This window comes from Platalea leucorodia, assembly GCF_965183815.1.
Source record: "Platalea leucorodia genome assembly, chromosome: 12".
In the NCBI taxonomy this organism is placed as follows: Eukaryota; Metazoa; Chordata; class Aves; order Pelecaniformes; family Threskiornithidae; genus Platalea; species Platalea leucorodia.
Window position 1 is genome coordinate 7000395 of NC_138834.1, and position 19349 is coordinate 7019743.

At 39.7% G+C, this 19349-nt stretch overlaps 1 protein-coding gene across 2 annotated transcripts in view; it reads right to left on the minus strand.

The window, feature by feature from the left end:
* Nucleotides 1-675: 675 nt before the first annotated feature.
* Nucleotides 676-19349, minus strand: part of ATP2A2 (ATPase sarcoplasmic/endoplasmic reticulum Ca2+ transporting 2) — a 49124-nt gene continuing 30450 nt past the window's right edge. Inside the window, exons 9-21 of one of the 2 annotated variants that reach the window (XM_082325471.1) lie at nucleotides 18658-18746; nucleotides 15175-15277; nucleotides 14512-14643; nucleotides 14290-14412; nucleotides 13882-14100; nucleotides 12299-12634; nucleotides 11814-12034; nucleotides 10537-10739; nucleotides 9177-9262; nucleotides 8637-8770; nucleotides 7450-7567; nucleotides 7212-7332; nucleotides 676-1736 (exon numbers count right to left, since the gene is read on the minus strand). In XM_082325471.1, the coding sequence (XP_082181597.1) occupies nucleotides 1723-1736; nucleotides 7212-7332; nucleotides 7450-7567; nucleotides 8637-8770; nucleotides 9177-9262; nucleotides 10537-10739; nucleotides 11814-12034; nucleotides 12299-12634; nucleotides 13882-14100; nucleotides 14290-14412; nucleotides 14512-14643; nucleotides 15175-15277; nucleotides 18658-18746 (1899 nt within the window). In that variant the 3' untranslated portion in view covers nucleotides 676-1722. Of the gene's footprint in view, nucleotides 7333-7449; nucleotides 7568-8636; nucleotides 8771-9176; nucleotides 9263-10536; nucleotides 10740-11813; nucleotides 12035-12298; nucleotides 12635-13881; nucleotides 14101-14289; nucleotides 14413-14511; nucleotides 14644-15174; nucleotides 15278-18657; nucleotides 18747-19349 lie in introns of both variants that reach the window. The other variant, XM_082325470.1, reaches the window with a different exon arrangement.

Below are 19349 nucleotides of genomic sequence, written 5' to 3' on the forward strand. Positions count from 1 at the left end.
GCGGTTCTGCCAGCCTCAGCCCAGCGGTGCCGAGCGGAGCTCAGCTCGCTCAGAACAACACTACCATAGTAGGAAGCAGGCAGGAGCTGTTCGGCCCTATGTATTAGTGCATCCTCCGCCATCTTACAGTTCAGCTGAACAATGGCATTCAACCCTCGTATTTTTAAACCTCACGCTGTTGCGTTTGAAGGGTCTCAGACATGTCACCTCATTTGGATAACACTGTTTGCTGGCAGCGTGCTGGTTATCGCGGGCTGGAGGTTAAGAAGCTTTACATTTCATTTAAAACACATTACTGAAGTTGGCTGAAGTTGCTCCCCCTCCTCTCCCTCCAAGCAAAATTTAGTTTATGGACTCCAGAGCATTACAGGACAGTTGGAGAATCCAGCTTTTACCCTTGGAGTGCTTTAGTCTGGCCTAATGCTTGACACAGCCTCCTCGTGGCAGAACAGCCCGTGTTTTGGGGAACGGGACAAGCCGTGACGGAGAGAAGCGCTGCCAGCAGGCTGCTCCTTTGTAGCCAACACCTTTGGCCGATCGTCCTTTTGCCTACGGGAAGAGACGAGCAGCTACTTCAGGCTGGGGCAATTTAGAAAATAGAAAAGGACAAAAAATAAAGATGTAGTTGGGAAAGAAATGTTTATTTTAAGTTTCTCAGAGGGATCTTACAAACAATGGAGCATTTTAAAAAAATTGAGTGATCAAAGTAGTTGACAGTGTCCCTTAAACACACACACAAGCCCCTGGACAGAGGAAATCACACCAGCGAGGAGGTCAATACTGCTGGAAGAGCAGCTGGCATCTGCATAGTTCTAGGAGGAAAGATTGCAATGGTGTTGGTGCTAGTAAGTGTCATCCTGGCATGAATGTAAGAGCGCGCTGAAGTATGTACGCATGTACCTGCAGAAAACAAAGTGCATAAAATAACACGCAAAGTACGTATTGTAGAATAAATTTATTTACCTGATACAAATGAAACTAGGTGTGATGCTTCTTACTGTCAGCATGTAAATAGACGACTGATCTTATTTACAACTCCTAGAGGTCATACATGCAGCTGTGGTAACTGGCTAAGTCGGCTGTTGTTTTTTCGATAAATGCATCACAAGATTTTGTATTGCACCAACATCTGTCTTACTGCCTTAGATTTAAATAAGTTACATTACAGTGCAAAATAGGTTGATTTGCACACATGATAAAAAATCCAAAGTTATGAACTGGAGGCTTACGGTTTAACATTCATCTGTTAATCTTTTCAATGAATTTTATAAATAGGATAGCATTGTACATAAGCTGTTATAGAGTAGTATGTTTGGATGATACAATACAGAGAAAGATTTGTCTACAACCGAAGGCATGCATTATTTTGATATTGTACATGGTATAAACTGACATTTTACATACAGAAATGTGGAAAATCGGCTGACAGCTCCACGCTTCTTGTTCAAGGATAAACAAACTCTTCTCCATGCAGCACAGAACCCAAACTTCTCTGGAGAGAGTTTCCAACTCGGTAAGCTATATTGCACGTTTGTACATCTGTATAATGAAGTCCTAATGGTACCACACATTTCTTCCACAGAGAACACAATGAGTTTTGTTTTAGGGAAAGCAAAGAATCTTTACACATGATACATGCAGAAGTTTTGGTAGATGTGTTGCTAAAAACACATGCACGCAACAAAACAACCTTACATTTCTGCAAAATTGTTTAGGAAGCGATTACTCCAGTATTGCTGAAAAGGAAAGAAAGAAAAGGCATCAGTTAATGAAAGGATGAATGCTAAGTACCATCATACAAGCAAGACTAAGATCAACAGTGACAGAAGAAAGAATGTTAAGTTTGGTAACTGGCTGCTCTGTCATTGAAGGGACACTCTCAGGTTACTTTGTCCTTAAAGCCTAGAACCTGCTGGATTGCGGCTCGGCTCCTCCGAAGGCGGCAGAGCTCCCTTAGCAGCAAAGCCAGCGCTTCCTACGGAAGACTGCAGTGACGAAGAATTAAGACACCTTTAGACAGCTTTTGCCTTTCTTGGATGACTCGTGGCCATAGAGAGGTCTCGCTCATTTGTAATTTTTACTTTCAAGTTCCATACTAAACAGTTTGAGCTCAAGTTTTTCAGAGCTTTAAGGGTTTTTTTCCTAATCAAGGCATTATATCGCAAGGTTGGCCCCGAAGTGACCTAACAATGTCCCTTTTCCAAGTTACGCAGCTTATTCTGGGAAGCAGTAGGAAAGCTTTGAAGAAGTCATTAAACTACACAGATTAACGCGTAGGCAAAGGGTAGAGTACAACGTAATAAAGCTACTACTGTACTTTACCCCTAAAATAGAGCGTAAGGTTAGCCTTGCGTCTAGGAGAGAAGAACAGTGTACTCAGATTCCCTAGAACTTGATGGCGGCTCTTCAAAACACTGCTTCAACACTATAAAATTTAGGCTCTCCTGCTAAGATTTGAAAATGCATTATTAATGTAATTAAGGATGTAATTAGCAGAGATTAGGGAAACAGTTAATGGTTAGAAGTGCAAAAAAGTAAACAAGACAGGTGCAAGAGACAGACAACTTTGTATCAGTTTTACCTCCCTTCATCTCAGCAAATTCAACCGTCTTTAAGCTGTTTACCATGTATATTCTGTGCATCAGCTGTGTTCTTGGAACAGTGACAGAGGACTGCTGTACTGCATTTTATCATCAGATTAAAAACTCATTTTCTTACCATTAGCCCTCTCCAAAAGAGCCTCCCTACAAACATAAGCCTCGTAGCATTTTGACAGACTGGTATATATTTTTCTGCAGCCTCTTTCATACTTATTTGTTTGCAATAATACTTTGGGAAACCAAATATGAACTATTTTTATTGCTTGGATGCCAGCAAAAAGGAGCAGCTCGTTGTGTAGCTCACAAACAGTACTTTGCATCACTCCCATTTGAAAGCAGAGGGCCCGAGGCACTATGAAGATAAAAGCCCCTGTCTCAATATTCGTCCTATGCCTGCAGCTGCCTCACCAGTTTCTTTGCTCTGCTTTGGGCCAGGCTAGAGAACACTGAATTCAGGAGGAGCTGCTCTCATACCAAACCCCACGGGTTTCCCAGCACAAGCCAATACCCTTCCTGGTGTTCCTGGCATAAGGTAGCATCAATCACCTGATCAATGCTGGTCTTACACACCTCTCTCGCACTAGAAAATAAGTAGCAATATGTGAGGACACTAAGGAATCCAGAAAACAGCAGAGATGAAAAAGCTCAGTGAACTGAGCGCAAAAGGAAACAAAAAAATATGAAGTTATTTTCTAAAAATGGGGTGGGAGATAAAGCCTGGGTAACTTTGAGTTATTTCTGCTTAAATAAGTGCTTCCATTTATATATTCACAGGGCTAACCCATCAAAACAGGAGTTACCTACATCTATCCCCAGATGACCCTAGTCCAGTGAGGAGCCTGGAGAGGAAATATGTAGGGAACAAAGAAATTAAGCAAGAGTTGCAACTCTGAGATGCTGGCAAGTCTGTTCTAAATCAAAGTCCTCCCTTCCCGGCTTCTCTAGATGAAAGGACTGACAGCTAAATAATGACAGGACCTACACAATGAAGGGTAGGCGTTTTAGTTAACGCATTTTCTTGCGATGCATTAATAACCTTGGACTGTGTTTCTGTAGTTTCTAGAATTGAAAAGCCAAGCCATCAGCTGCCTTACGCTGTTTAATGCCAGAAGCACTCCCGAGCAACCTCCCACAGCCTACTCAACTGGGAAGGGCTAAGACCAGGCCCACAGCACTCCAGCTCCAAGATCACAAGGAAGCTGGCAGCAGACAGCGATTTCGGGGCAGGGTGCTCCACTGCCTGGAAGGAAGCTCATGGTAGGTCTTAACATTGGGCCAGTCCAGGCCACGCAAGGTATCATTCACCAGGTAGCAGCAACGCTTGGAAAACAGAAGTACTGGAAGCATAGCAACAGCTGCCATTGAACCCGCGATAAGTAAGTGCTGATCTTAGGGAACCCTATTGCTTCATTTCTACAGGAAAATTTGGACAGCAAGACTGGGAGAAATAAAAGAAAAACACGGTAGATAAAGACCCCAAGCTATCTTAAGGTGCACCCTATAAAACCTGACTGTTCCCATAACCTCGGGAGCCTGTAGGGATGAGTGCCACTCCGTTTACCCACCAGTCATCCAGCTTTCAAAGGCAAAAACTCCAAGGAACACGAGGCCCTAATCCAAGTGTCCCCAAGACATGCAATTGAGTGAGCTCTCAGCTGTCACTATGGAAATCCGTGACACAAGCAGTAAGATTCATCTTCAACACAGACAGAGATCCAACAAAGAAGTTGTTGAAGACTGAATTCTACTTATCAACAGTCATTTTCCCCTTCAGCTTCTCAGAGACAGGGAAAAAGGGAGTGTGCAGCAGGATTATTTGGCATAAGACAGGAACAGGATTGTACAAGAAGCAGAATCGTTCATGCTGGCAGTTAGACATGTGGCTTTAAAAAGCCCACCACCATGGTGCTCTGGAGGTTCACACAGAACCAGTGTTCAGAGATTCAGTGGCGTTCCTGCCCTGGAAAGTGTCTGTCAATAACGCTGGGAGCGCACAGAACTAACTTGCTAGTATTTGTTGCCAACAAATACCATACTTGTATGTATTTTGATCTCAAGGAATCCTAGATCACATGACCTATTATTTTTCTCTTTCAAGAAAGAGGGACAAGTCTCATATTGCTCATTTATTATTGATACGGCAGATGGCCAGTGCTGGCCATTGGTTTTGTGGCACGCAAAACCTTTGTTTGGCAAAGACAGCTTCTTCCACACTAAAGAGGGCATTCAAGGGGATTTAAATGCTTACAGTTCGGCAACACACCTACTACATCAGCAGGTCCAGCTCCTCTGAGTCACTTCAGCATCAACTTAAACAAGTCAAAGTCTATACAAACAGTGAGTATTCACAATGCAGCAGTTTCAGATAGCGTCTGTGTATTTTGCGGTTAGCATCAATATTTGAAAGCTTGAAACCTAGAGAATTATCTGTGCTTGCTGGATTCCAGCTGGCACCAACAGAACATAGCTTTTAACTATCATTTTCCTCTATGAGGAATCAGAAAGCTGTTTGAATTTGGTTACTAAAGCAGACTGAGCCAGCAGAAGATAACACTATGTCTACAAAGACATAGTGACCCCAGTACACTTTTCAAAGACTATCCTGTTAAGCTGGGACTTGTTCTTTTTGTCTTTTCATATGACCACTGTACAAAGTGTTTCCGCTTACTGGAAGCGGCAAGCTGTTTTTGCAAAGAGGAGCACTGCAGATAGCAGAGACTCGGGAAGGGTGGTCAGCTCGGAGGGGCATCCCCTATTTCAGAGCAGGAAAAAGCTTTGGAGTAAACCAGCACCTGACCACAAGTACCAGAGTGTTTTGGACACTAAACATTCATGTGAACAGCTGTCACTGTCTTAAGTTACAGATTTGTCCAATTTTATCTCAAACTTAAGACCACAAGCTGTAAGATCTCGGGGCACTAAGGCTCCTGGGTGCTATAAAACAAGACCTAAAATACACTAAACCAAAAGCAAGTGCTTTGCCTTTGGAATCGGTAATTTGAGCTTCAGACCACAAAACAAAGAGTCTAAAGTGGTGATAATAATGTAGCACAGCAGAGTTTGACAAAACACAGCATGGGAATGAAGGTAATTACTATTTATTCTTCAACATGTATACAGCATATGCTATTTTACAGCAAGTCACCACTGGCATGGTGAAATGGAAGAGAAATACTCACTTTAGTCGATGAAAGTTGGAAGGCATTGGAGAAAAACACCACAGTTAGGACTGTTAATGACTTACACATTGTTGATACAGGACTGAATCTGAAAACATGCTTTAACATTTACCGTAGTAATGAAGGTGGTTAGTGCCACATTAAAATAAAAATAGTTCTATACAATATGTTCAATTTGGTCATGTGCTATTTACAGATTTTACATAAAACACACACGAGCTTGTTACTTCAAGTCAGGCTAACAACAGGCCAGCAGAGTAACTCCATGTATACAACTGGTCATTAGTGCCCTAGGTGTAGGAAATCCAATTTCTAGCTATGCAGTGCAAGTTATTTTTCCAGGTCTCATTACAAGTTTTGATCTTAAGGGGGGTGGGGTGAGGGAGGGAGGGGGAGAGAAGGGATCTGACACATGTAAATAAGGTATTAAAACCCAACTTAAACCCTCTTTTGAATTAAAACAGATTGTGTTTGTTAAAAAGGCTTGGTTTAGATTTAAGTAGACAGAAGTAGCTCTCCCTATCCCTGCATAATGGGCAACACTGGCAAAATAAGGTCTGTTACAATAAAATACAATAGACACTTAAATAAATAATCTTAAAAAAACAACCCTATATGTGTGTTGAGCGTATGGAAGAACCCCAGCAGGCTGCACCTGGAATGATATTTTCTGCACGAGCAAGATTAGGCATACCTCATACAGAAACTGGTGTAAACAAGGACAGTCAAGAACCAAGAGTGAGGGAACAGGAAGAGGGAAAACCAAGAAGAAATCCTGACGAGGTAGCAGTACTCTCTACCCAGTGCAGAAAGTTCTGCTTATGAATAAAACCTGACTTTATGACAAATTAAGTTTGGATGATCATGCAGAAGACAAACAGTTACATGCTTTTTTAGTTTTAGACGACACACATTCATTCCCTAAAATCTGCTGCCAATTTAGTTTGATAGTGTCCGCTGGCTCAAAAAAAATTTACTTTTTTTACATGATGAATAGACTATTGAACAGAACACTGTACATGCTTTTCATCTACAAAAAATATTTGCATAAAATAGTGTTAGTTCTCTGTACATGTCAATGGACACTTTAACTGTGTATAAAAGAGGAATATATTGCCCCCACTGAAGTCAGAAAAAGCAAAAAACCAAAATCTAGATTATGAAACCTCCATCACCGGCAAATACGTTCATGTGAAAATTCAGCAGAAATAGACAGTTGCTCTAAACAATAAAAAAATTAAGTTAAACTTTTTCTTTGAATGTAAAACTTGTCACCATGTCAGTCAAGACCAGAACATATCACTAAAGTTAGTGTCTGTGCTGTAAAGCCAGATAACCAAGGGCATAGTAATGAACACAAACGGCCAGGAAACTCCTTCGGTGCATGCTGACAAAGAACACGGTTTGGTGGCAGGCCGCACACTATCTTTACCAGGTTCCAGGTAGTTACGGGCCACATATTTAAGTGTTTCATCCAGCAGAATGACAGGTAGTGAGATTTTCAATACCATCAGCCATTGCGTCACATTCAAAGGCGTGATCTGGAAGATAATCTGAAAGAAAAGCCAAGCGTTACACCTTTTCTCCCCCTCCATCCCTTGCCTTAAGCTCCAGATAAGTTTTTGCTCTATCTCCAAGCTCAGGGATGGGTGTAAGATATGTGCACTTACTGGCAGCGGTTCCACATAAAGGATAAGGAAGTGGAGTGACATGGACAAGCAAATAGCGCCCACGAGCCAGATATTTTCCCACGGGGGCATCCTCATCAAGGATTGATTTTCTGATAGACTGCAATTGAAACATGGTACATATGTGTACATAAGACATGAATAGGAAATTCCATAAATCAGAAAACCAGCTAGAAAGAAAAGCAGCATGGCAAGTCACAATTATCCCAGCCATGAAGGAAAGGAAGACACCAAGATATGGTTTATTTATATTGCAACTTTAAACTACCTTGGAAATCTGCTTAGCAAGGCAGTCACAGTTCAGCCACACATTTATTTTTGAAAGCTTTTGTGTGTTCTGCTCCTTCCTGATCTAGTCTACCTTTTCTCTAAGACCCCAACATCCTCTCCATGGGAGGGGTACGCAAAAGATGGGCACGACAGCGTAAGACAGAATCCTCCCCAGTCTACTGTATGCCTGGGGACCTCGTGCACCCACTTCTTCTGAAGCTCATTTAATGACTGGGGGTTAAATACAGAGGGTCAAGTACTTGCACCTTCTTAATCTTTGTTCCTTAATTCTGCTCTTCAGATACAATCTGCACTTAGGCTATGCTGCAGAAGAGGCGGAGATCCAGAACATCAGATGTAGAGCAATATCTTACTATGTAGGACTACCGCAGTACACTTGTATTTAAAGTTTATTTGTTTTTAAATTAACTGACCTCTAAGCTATTTGAAGAAAAATACCCTTGACATTGTGCTATTTAGTGGTTTCCATTTATAATCTAATATTAATTGGCTAAACCCACATTCCCTTAGGGCAGGAAAAACTATTTTCCATATCTTCAGCATTCTTATTTTAGTTCTCCTTGATATCACTTTATACCAACATAGGAGAGATAATCTGATTGATTAAGCTTAGATTAGAAATAATGGAAAACATTTCAGTTGCTCATGCTTAGTAAAATACCAGAGTGAATTGGCAGACTTAAAAATATACCTTATGATAAGAGATCTCCAATGTTATCTAAGAGAGTCATTTTGTTTGCACTACCAGGATTCAGAAAGGAAATATGACTCATTCTTCATTAGCTGAGCTGTCCATACGCTAAGAATCAAACTGCACAAAAGGCAGGATTTTGGATAAGCTGTGCAGAAACTTTGCTTTCCCATCTGGACATACGAACCTGTTGAGAGCATTGCACATCTCTATGGTGACCAGTACAGAAAGAGCCATTGTCATTGGATATGGAGACTCAAAAACCACACAGTCGACACCAAAGAAGTCTGGATTGTCCTCTTTGCACTGCAGAAAATGGCTCTAGAACAGAACAATGTGAACTCACTTCCACAGCTTGTTAAACTTTTACAATATAAAATAGGCAATTAAGAAATAAGCAGTGAGTATTATGAAAGCAAAACTTTCTAATATGACTCCTATAAGCGCTGGTTTTAAACTTTTGCCAGCTTTAGAAAAATCCCCGTTAGTCTTTTACTTACAAGACAACAATCAGTCCTTCAAATTGTTTAGAAGCTCAGGTATCCCACCTTTGAGCTTTAGTATTAAGACTAATTAATCATGATCAAGTTTTACAGGAACAAGTCTGAAAACATCTCATTATGTAGATTCCTGTAACCTACTGTGTTTCGACAGTCATTTCAAGTAACAAGTAAGAAAGAAGCATGCACCTCCCTTCTCCCCCCAGAATATTAAACTGAGCAAATACCAGCTGATAAAAGGTAACTCTTGGACCACCATCAGCAGCGATAAACCACCAAGCAGCAGCACCCACTGTGGCAGCACCAACATAACCTTAAAGAAAACAAAGTGCTTTTTTCAGTGTTGTGAACTGTATGCAAGAGAAGATCTCACTTGCCACACTTGAACTTCTACCTCAAGACCTCCAGTACCGTAAAAAAAATAGATTGTAATTCCTCTATCTCCTGTGCAAGAAATCTGCTCCACCAGTTGTAACTTAAATAACCATTAAATACTTTACTAATAGCAGCTTATGGAAGCCGACAGCTAGAACTTAAGGCAAACAAGGATATCACTTGGAGTAATCAACCTGCAATTTTTCTTTTGTCCTCTCAGAACCCAATGTGTCTGTACTTACATGAACTAATACTGAGCTTTACTTACTCTAAGATCTAAGAAGTCAGTTAGGAAAATTAAGGTCACAACTTCTGGCATGAAGACAGTGTGCATTAAGTATCCACGTAGGTACTTACTCTAGCTTTACAGTACGACACCTATATTTAAGGTTTAAATCTACACCCATTGATTTCACAAATTGATACTCCTTTATTTTCCCAGATTACAGCCATGCCAGCAAACCTGGTGTGTTCTTCTACTTGAGCACAAAAGTGGTAGGTTTGTATCTAACCTACAGTTGTCATTTTCAGATTTAGAAGTAGTTCTGTGTATGACCTCAGTGGCTAAGGCAGGTGCATATTCACTAATTGCTGGTCTTGGTTCTTCAATCCCAATCCCACAACATGCTCATCTTCCTAAGCTTGTCCATGCAATAACGGTCAGCCTACAATCTGCTGTCTCAATGCTTTGAGCTAAAAGTCTTTTAGCCTGGAATGAGCCAAATGCGAAAAGGCAAGTAGGTGGCTGCTTGAGAACAGAAGCCAGACTTGGCCCCGAGTTCATCCATTCCTGAAGGGCTTCTTTCTTTACGAGGACTGTAACACCATCCACTATCAGACAATTTTGAAGGTCTAATCTAGTATGGCATTATATAAAATTTCTAATGGTTTCCTAGTTGTCAAAATCAAAATATTCTGATGAAGTGGTGAATGTTATGCTACTAAGGCTTTGGTTGCTACCAAGGGGGGGGGCGGGGGGGATCACAACTTTACTGTCCCGATCACAGCACTGCCTGCAAATGTGCAAAACAAAGTATGAATCTTGAAGCAAAATAAAAGGAAGAATACCAGTTCACATAACATCTATTGCTAGCTTTCAAGATTTCAGCATACAAGATTAGACAAACTGCTTTCAAGTGGATCTCAAAAAAACCCAATTTACCTGCCTAAGTTTAGTTAAAAAAAAAAAATAGAAAAGCTATTACTACTTACATCCAATAGCTAGGTAACGGAAGAAGAGCCATCCACTGATCAATGGCTCTTTAGGGTTGCGTGGTGGCTTATTCATGATATCAAGATCAGGAGGATTAAAGCCCAGAGCAGTAGCAGGGAGACCATCCGTCACAAGGTTTACCCATAACAGTTGGACAGGAATTAGAGCTTCAGGAAAACCCAGGGCAGCAGTCAAGAAGATACTACAAGAAAACCCACCAGTTATAAGCTTATTCTTGTGCATGTAAAGAAGTCCTTTTAATGCCTAAGCCTGTAACATCGCTTCCGTTCTCTTGTACGGAGTTACCCGTTCAGTATCACAAGCTGAATATTCATATTCAGAAAACTAAAAACATATCCAGTAGCAAACACTTCTAACCACTGGCATGTAAGTTCTGAAGCATTATCTTCTTCTGGTAACTTCAGGAATCAAACAGTTTCTGCTTTAGCCTTGTCCTACACTCTACTTGTCCATATAGGTATATATATACACATACATACACGCATAAAGGCTTGCAAGCCACTTTCTAAAAGACACTAAAACTTTTGCAGACATAATAGCATTTTAGCTCAAATGACTAAGCTTCATTTAGCGAGATTACTGCTAGTGCCCACAAAAATTTGATGAGCGTGTAGCTTTCATGGCTCCAAGCCTGTGTGAATAAAGAGAACAGAAACAGGGGCTGCAGCGAGAGCCATATGAAGGACAGCTTTAAAGTTTACAAGAAACAAGCAAGACAATTGCTGTCTTATATTCCACTCCGGGAGAAAGTATGCTTTGATATAAGCAACTGTTAGGAGATTAATATTTACATTCTGTTACCAGAAATGCATTCTGTGGCATTGGGTCACCATTCCTTCCAAAGACAGAGAAGACACATTCTTCTGTAACTTGAGGTTAAGCAAACATCTAACTTATATCTGTGGCTAAGTTATCTGAAATATCAGATCTTGTAATATTTGATTAAGGTTTTTATTTTCCTATTCTAGAGAATTATTCCAATCAGAAATAACTGTAAAGCTTTAGCCACCTACTGAGATAGAATGTTATATGCAATGTAAATCTTGTTGTGGTGTGCTGAAATTCTCCAGTAAAGACTAGGCTAGAAGTATGCAGACTTCCACACAATCACAATGATCAATTACCTGAGAACCTGTTTCTCTGGTTTTAGTGAGAAATACTGGAAGTAAATAAATAACCAAAAGACTCCATCATCACTGCTCTGGTTCAAAGGAAAAAAAAAAAAAAAACAAACCGAGCAAAACTTTAAACCTACCAAACAACTTCTCCAACATTGGAAGAGATCAAGTAGCGAATGAACTGTTTCATGTTGTTATAAATTGCACGTCCTTCTTCCACAGCAGCTACAATAGTTGAGAAATTATCATCTGCTAAAACCATTTCAGAAGCAGTTTTAGCCACTGCAGTACCAGAACCCATGGCAATTCCAATTTCTGCTTTCTTCAGTGCAGGGGCATCATTGACACCATCACCAGTCTAAAACAAGAATTTAAAGTCGGGGGGGGGGAAAAAAAAAAAATAATAAGCTGGGCACTTACATATAGGACTAGAAAGGAATTTTGCACTGGGTGTGGTTTTGAATCTTTAAAAATCACTTAAGTGCAGAACTATTCTGAGGCTTTGAGTTCAGGAAAACATGGAAGAAGCGTTTTCCAGAATGAGGCATTAGTCTGACAAGACATAGTTTGGGTGTAAACACAGAGTCTGCCTTTCAAACCAAGTAAAAGTCCAGTTACTCACCATAGCTGTAATCTCATCAAAAGACTGAAGAAACTCAACAATTTTAGATTTGTGGGAAGGCTCTACACGAGCAAAGCAACGGGCATGGTGGCAAGCATCTCTTTGGGCAGCGAGCGAGAGTTCATCAAATTCACGTCCAGTAAAGGCTTTTGTAGAAACATCTTCATCTTCCACAAAGATACCAATGCGACGGCAAATAGCTACTGCTGTGCCTTTGTTATCACCAGTAATCATAATAACTCTAATACCAGCTTGTTTGCACAACTTTATAGATGAAGCTACTTCAATTCTTGGGGGATCCAGCATACCCACGCAGCCGACAAAGGTCAAGTTGGTCTGAAACAAGACAGCACCACATTTTAGTGCAAGATCTGTAGACGTCTCATCTGACATTAGCGAAACAATCATTTTGCTTGCATGTAAACATCTCTCAGCATAGCAGCATTTGTTTTTACTCCTTGTCCACAATATTCTGTGGTTCTACATTGAGCAATTAAGACATTGAGGCCTATGTCATCCTGCCATTTGGTCAAAACCAGTATATTACGCATGACATACTTGCTCTTATGTCAGGTTTTTTTCCTGAAAGGGCTACTTCAGAGGTGTTGCCTGTTTCACCATACAAAGTCTTTACAGCACTAGCTCTGACACTGAATTCAGGCAGCTAGAGAAGAACTGGAAGGTCACAAATCTACACGCACATTAACAAGTAAGAGGAGGTAAATGAGAATTTTTAATGCTTTTGGAATCACAATGCTACATGGTATCATCTACATGATACGCATATGGGAGGACACAGTTAATTGCCAGAGCATGTCCATACTCTGAAATGGGATCCTACCTTTCCAAACATATCTTGCTTCAAATGCACTCATTTTATTAGTTAAGATGTGCTCTAGTTGTCAGCCTTGCAAATTCAACCTGCAAGCAGTCAAGTCTCTCTTTTTCATAATCAGTGCCAGGAGCACAGTGCACAAGCCAAACACGCTCACACAACTGCTGTCATTTCCCCACCTCTAAATCCTAGATCCAGATTTCACCGAAAAATTAGAGAGTAGCTAAGAGGATAATCATGGACAGAGCTTTTGCAGCTGACAGTATGGAAGAAGGGAAGTGAACTTGACCCTCGGAGCACAAAATGGCAGGTATGTTCCATCACAAAAATCCCCAAAGAGGTCTTGCAGTTGAGCAATGTCAAACTGAAAACCATTAAAGCTGAAACCACAATGCAATTTTCGGAATATTTTTCAGAGTCAGTCTCTGAGAACAGTTTAAGGTGCTATGATCCCGAGGACCTTATGTATCTATCTAAAATAATACAATTTGCAGGTGGCTGTTTAACCGATTTCTTCTCATGCTTTTAGCCAGGCAGCAGCATGTATACCAGCCATCAAGAACACAGTTTCTTCAAAGACACATATAGTCTCTTCTTAAACTGAGTGTTCCCTCCACACATGTGGCTATTGTGTCCGACATCAAAAATACCCAGAAAGAGAAAATTCTCAGATATAACTTCCTCAAGGAAGAAGCAAAACATAAGGAGTCACCATTCTCCAGTTTGGGAGATATTTTACTAAACTTACCTCATAGTTAATGAAATTTGAGGAGTCCTCAAGATTCATTTCCTCTTTTCTGGGTGGATTGTCATGGGTCGCCAGAGCCAAGCAACGCAATGTGTCTCTACCAGTTCCCCATTCTCTAATGACAGACATTATTTTCTGCTTGATTCCTGAGGTTAATGGTATTTTAGCATTTCCAACACGGACATGTGTACATCTGTCAATTACACCTTCAGGAGCACCCTGCCGAGGCAAAAAAAAAAAAAAAAAAAAAAGTAATTTAGCTTAATAAACCCCTTTTCATTACAACATTTGCTCAAATTACAAAGTCCTTTCTTCACCCTCAAGCTGCAGTCAGTTGTGCCGTAATTTAAGTATTGTGCTACTTTTGCAGCCATTCTATAACTACACTTTCTCAAGTGAGGAACTGACCTTAACAAACATCTTACTCATGGACGTGCGGCTTGGTTTGTTCGGTGTACAATAGACAGACATAGACTTTCTGTCTCTTGAGAATTCCAGAGTGAATTCTTTCTTCATGAGTTGTTTTATCACCTTATAAAAAAAAAAAAAGGCAATAGCACAGAAACGCATTTAGATAATACATACTACAAAACACACTCCCCAATGAATTCCAGATAAAAGAGTACTGACCGAGTTGCAAGCGTTTGCACGTTCAATTCTAGAAAGTCCTTTCAAGTCTGTATCAAATACATTCATCTTTTCAACCAGACAGGTAAGCGCCGTTTCGGTGGCTTCACCAACTTTTTCATATACTCCCTTAGCCTTTAGTTAACACAAAGCAAACAAAAACACAGGAGTTTACTTTAAACCTCACCTGGAACCTACCAGAGACAAAAGCTGAAGTTTCACAATGGAAAAAAGCTTAACAAGACTTACTATGGCTTATGAAACAAGCAAAACTATTTTTAAAAAGTAACTCTGAAGAATATGATTTGTAGGAAATTTCAAGACTTTATTCTCAAGACCAGCAGAGAAGGATGTCAGTACTTTATCATCAAGCATTTATGTCATTATGGGATGTAGCAACCTTAAGGAGGCGAGGCAAAGCAAGAAAGTAGCAGTGCATTCTACACACCAAGAGATCTCAAAGTTCCAGATTACACTTGCTGCCTGGCTTTAGTTTTCTCAGTGTTCAACAAACAAGTAATTCCCAGAATTAATACTTAAGAGGACGTAAATACTCTCCCCCTTGACTAGAAGGGGATTTAGCACTGAAAGGTATTACATAGACAGATGAGAACAAACATTTATCCTCATTTTCACACTCTCCTCTGTTCTAGGATATGTACTTACTTCATTGTAATCCAAAGAGGAATCATTACAGAGCGCACAGATCGTTGCAAGTTCCACAAGGCCATCATACTGGCTACATTTAATAAGTTTGTCATCTTTATGCCTTTCCAAAGGAAGAAAAGGGGGAGATTCAAGTTAAGTTAGTTATTTAGTATTAGCATCTCACCTTTTTCCCTTCTATAATCCCTTTACTGTATTTCCATTTAGTACAATGCTTATTAGTTATGGACTTGGAACTACAGAACCAGAAATTGTTGAGAACAGCAGGTTTGATGAAGGTGAGTTCTGAAGTTTAGATCAAACAGTAATGAACAGAATGACATGATTATCAATGAAATTACTACCTGAATTACAAAACCTCGTTTCCGCCAGTGACAGTCATACAGCAACACAGAAGAGAAGTAAAGAGCTCAGTGAAGAGGTATATGAAAGCAGCATTAGAGTATGCGCAGGACTTGGAGAGGAGTTCCAAGTAAGACGGGGATATTGTTGGATACCTTAGGAGCTTAGCTTCCTTAGTCTTACTGCATATTCTGCAGATTTACTGCCATGCATGAAATGCATGCACTGGGCAGGCATAAAAGCAGATTTGGCCTCACTAATTTATTAAAAATTAATCTGTACTATATGTGACCCTCCTAAACCAATGAAGAGCTAAGTCATTTCGCAATAGAAATTGCACTAGAAAAGAAATACTCTACTACACAAATTCCACCAGAAATACTCTTTTCTAGTAGTCGTATACACTTAATGATGAATATCTGAAGTCTTTAGAAAGAGGGAAGGTACATTTTCCTAGTGTAATGCACCATTTAGACATCACAAATAAGCAGCAACTTCTTTGCTTTCACGTTTGGAAATAGACAGTAAATGAATTATTTTTCTGGAACATTAGCATATTCCTAGAGTAAGCATAAAAGAACCAACACTGTTATCGCCCCTGTCCCCCCCAAATCGGCAAGACTTAACTCATATATAACATCTTTCATTAAAGCTCTCAAGGAGGAAAAAAAAAAGGTCTGGTGGTAGAAAGACATGGATCGCTACTCCATAAGAATTCATAACGGACTATGATATGTCTGATTATGTAAGCTTTTGTTCAGTCTCTTGTAGTACTGCAAACAAATTTCAGTGTTGTATAACACAGCATGTAAACAAAATGCATCTTAAAGAAAACAAGTATGTTTTTAAAGTTTCATTTTGCATATAATTCTACAGCCATAAGCAGTGGCTTTAAACTCTCAACTCTTTAAAGTTCCCGGCAGCTCTGTTTGTCACCTCATGTATCTCAGCTAATGCTGCCTGTTTTCACCTGCTCCGAACTTGAAGAAAACTAGTGTACTTGAATATCCATAACTTCTTATACCAGCATTTTTTTTTCCTCTTGCCTGTTTTTCCTTATCAACAATTTCTGAAGAAGGGCAAGTGCACACAGAGTCTAAATTGCTGGAATCAGCTCTGGATAAAGGTGGTTTGTTGTTTTTTTGTTTTGTTTTGTTTTTTGTTTTTTGTTTTTTTTTTCCCTCCTTAAAACTCCAGGCTTTTCGATTAGCTAAAGATGAACTCATTTGAAGGTCAAATGCAATCTGCTAGCTTTTGCCACAGTTCTTAATTGCTGTTAGTTTTATGCTCTCAGTTTGCAAGTGAGCATGCACATTGCGTGTGCCGAGACCTGACAAAGCTATTTCAAACTGTTTGACAATCTCCTAACATCCCTGGGAAATCAGTCAGTATGCAATTTTATTTTTCAGTAAGAAACATTTTTAATTTTATATTCTGAATGCATCTTACGGGAAAGTTATGTATTAAATACTTTAAGAGTAAGTGAAAAATTATCGATCTATTGCAAAAAATGCTTACTGGTTATTAAATAGAGTAGGCTGCCTATGCAGCTGTGGAAGACAATAGTATCTGAAGTTAAGTACAAAGAAACATCTGTCAGGAATGGTTCAGATCTAGAGCAGGTCCTGCTTTGGGGCAGTGCAATGGACTAGACTGCCTCTTAACGTCTCCATCAAACTTTGTTTTCAGTGACAGTTGTCAATCCAAGGTGAAGTCAGTCACCTTACTTTAAAGTCACCAATTTAAAAAAAAAAAAAATCCATAAATGCAGAAATAAATCAGCCCTAAAGGTTTGATAATTTAGCTATTTGTTTCCTTATGCTCCAATAACAGCCTTTCTGTGGTAATTTCCCTTTCACAGAATGTTCTTTATGTACGTGAATGCAGTGCGATTAACATGCTTATTCACATTTCCCCCATTTCAGCAAGTAAAAATAGAACATTAACATACATTGATGACTGCCTTATTATACTCGACATCTGTCACCACACTATATTTTATTATTTTGTTTATCTAGAGCTCTTGTGAGACCAGCTAAAGCATAATAGCTGGATGCTTTACAAGATAGAGAATGTCACCTTGCCTAAGTAAATGCCGTCTCCTGAAATGAAAGCATAAGCTTTTGACAGCAATTAGCTTCGAAACAAAAGAGAATTGGGGTATTAGGATTACCAGCTGCTGAGAACACTATGGTCTTAACTGCTATGAAAATTAAACAGAGATCGGTGAAGATTGCAGGGAGTCAGAGGCATGCAGATGAAACTCCACAAGGTTGAGATGTTTACAATAACTGAATCTCAATTCTACTTCATACATAGTAGAATTCTATTCTGCAAGTAAAACTGAAGTGGTAAGATTAAAAACACATGAAAGACCGGCCAAGTAAAAGGAGCTGTAACAACCCAGTAAGAAGAGGCTCTCCTTCTGGAAGCAGGACCCTAAGAATTCCTAAAGCCAGGATGAACTACCTAGACCACTAGTAGAGACTTGCAACTGATTAAAGTAAACGAAGCGTATCATTCCTTTCCTAAGGGAGTGGGTTTAACACTAGCTCAAATATCAAAGGCTGAGACAAAAACACATATCTATTCAAGTACAGATGCACCGAGTCCAATAAACTACTGAGGCTAGGGGACAGGAATCTACAGTAAATTTAAGAATTTAAGAATTAACTCCAACACATTCGTAAGATGCTTTAGAAAAAATCTCCTACCTTCTCTGAGGCAGGGGAATTGGAAACATTGAGTTCACAGATTAAGAGAGGCTCACCTCTTCAGATTTATGCTGTCTTTTAAAATAAAAAAGTACACCTCATTTTGAAGCACTGGGATAGCTAATCTTAGTCCAGTAAGATTTCAGTAAATTAAATCCTCTCAACCTAGCTCTAATTTATTTTTAGATTATCACAGGAACACCACAATACTGGAGACTGTATTAAGTTTCATGAAGGTTCACTTTTCTAGAATTTAACTTCCTTTTACTGTTCATTACTTTCCCCCCAGACCACCAGTTTGCATTCTCAACGGTTGAGCTTTCATTTATTAACAATCACTATTGAATATTACATGCATCACTTTTCAAGCCTAAAGTAATAGTCAATGCATGAACAGGCAAATATTTAACTTCAACAGAACACTTACACTTCTCCCATGGGAGCATATGTTGAACCAGTTACAGTAAATTCATTCAGAGAACAGCTATCTCCTTCTACTCTGTCCAGGACAAACATCTGAAATTAGAGTTAGAAGTGTTACTACCTTTGAACAATAATTAATGCAAGAGATTTAAACAGGCCTTAAGCAAGCAGGTATAAGAGGCAAGTTCAGGTCGAACAAACAAACGAGACAAAACCAGATATGATACTCTAAACTTCAATCCCATATATGTTTGAACAGCTCCCTATACTGAAGCATGAAGCACAGAAAACAGCACTTCTACTTAACAGATCTCATTTGAAAATTGAATTGGGGCACAAGCATATCAAAGAGTTGAAAAACACATAAACTACATACACTTAACTTCAGCTGTGAAGACTACTCATGCATCCACTCAACAATCCTGACTATATCCAAGCTCTTCCTAGGCTTCAGACTTGTGAAAGTGTTTCCTGTCCTGGTTTTCCAGTTATAAGTCACTTTGCCATCCAGTACACTGGTAGCTTAGAAACATTCAGACAGCTCAAGTGCCCTACTAGCACAGGCCAAAAATCTTATTTTCAAATAAAGACACCAATTGGAAGGGTGCAGTTGTACCCCGTAAGACACCTGCATCTCAGTCTTTCCTTAGTTTCTGTTTCCTTTCTAGGACAGCTGCGGGCAGCACCAAATTTGGG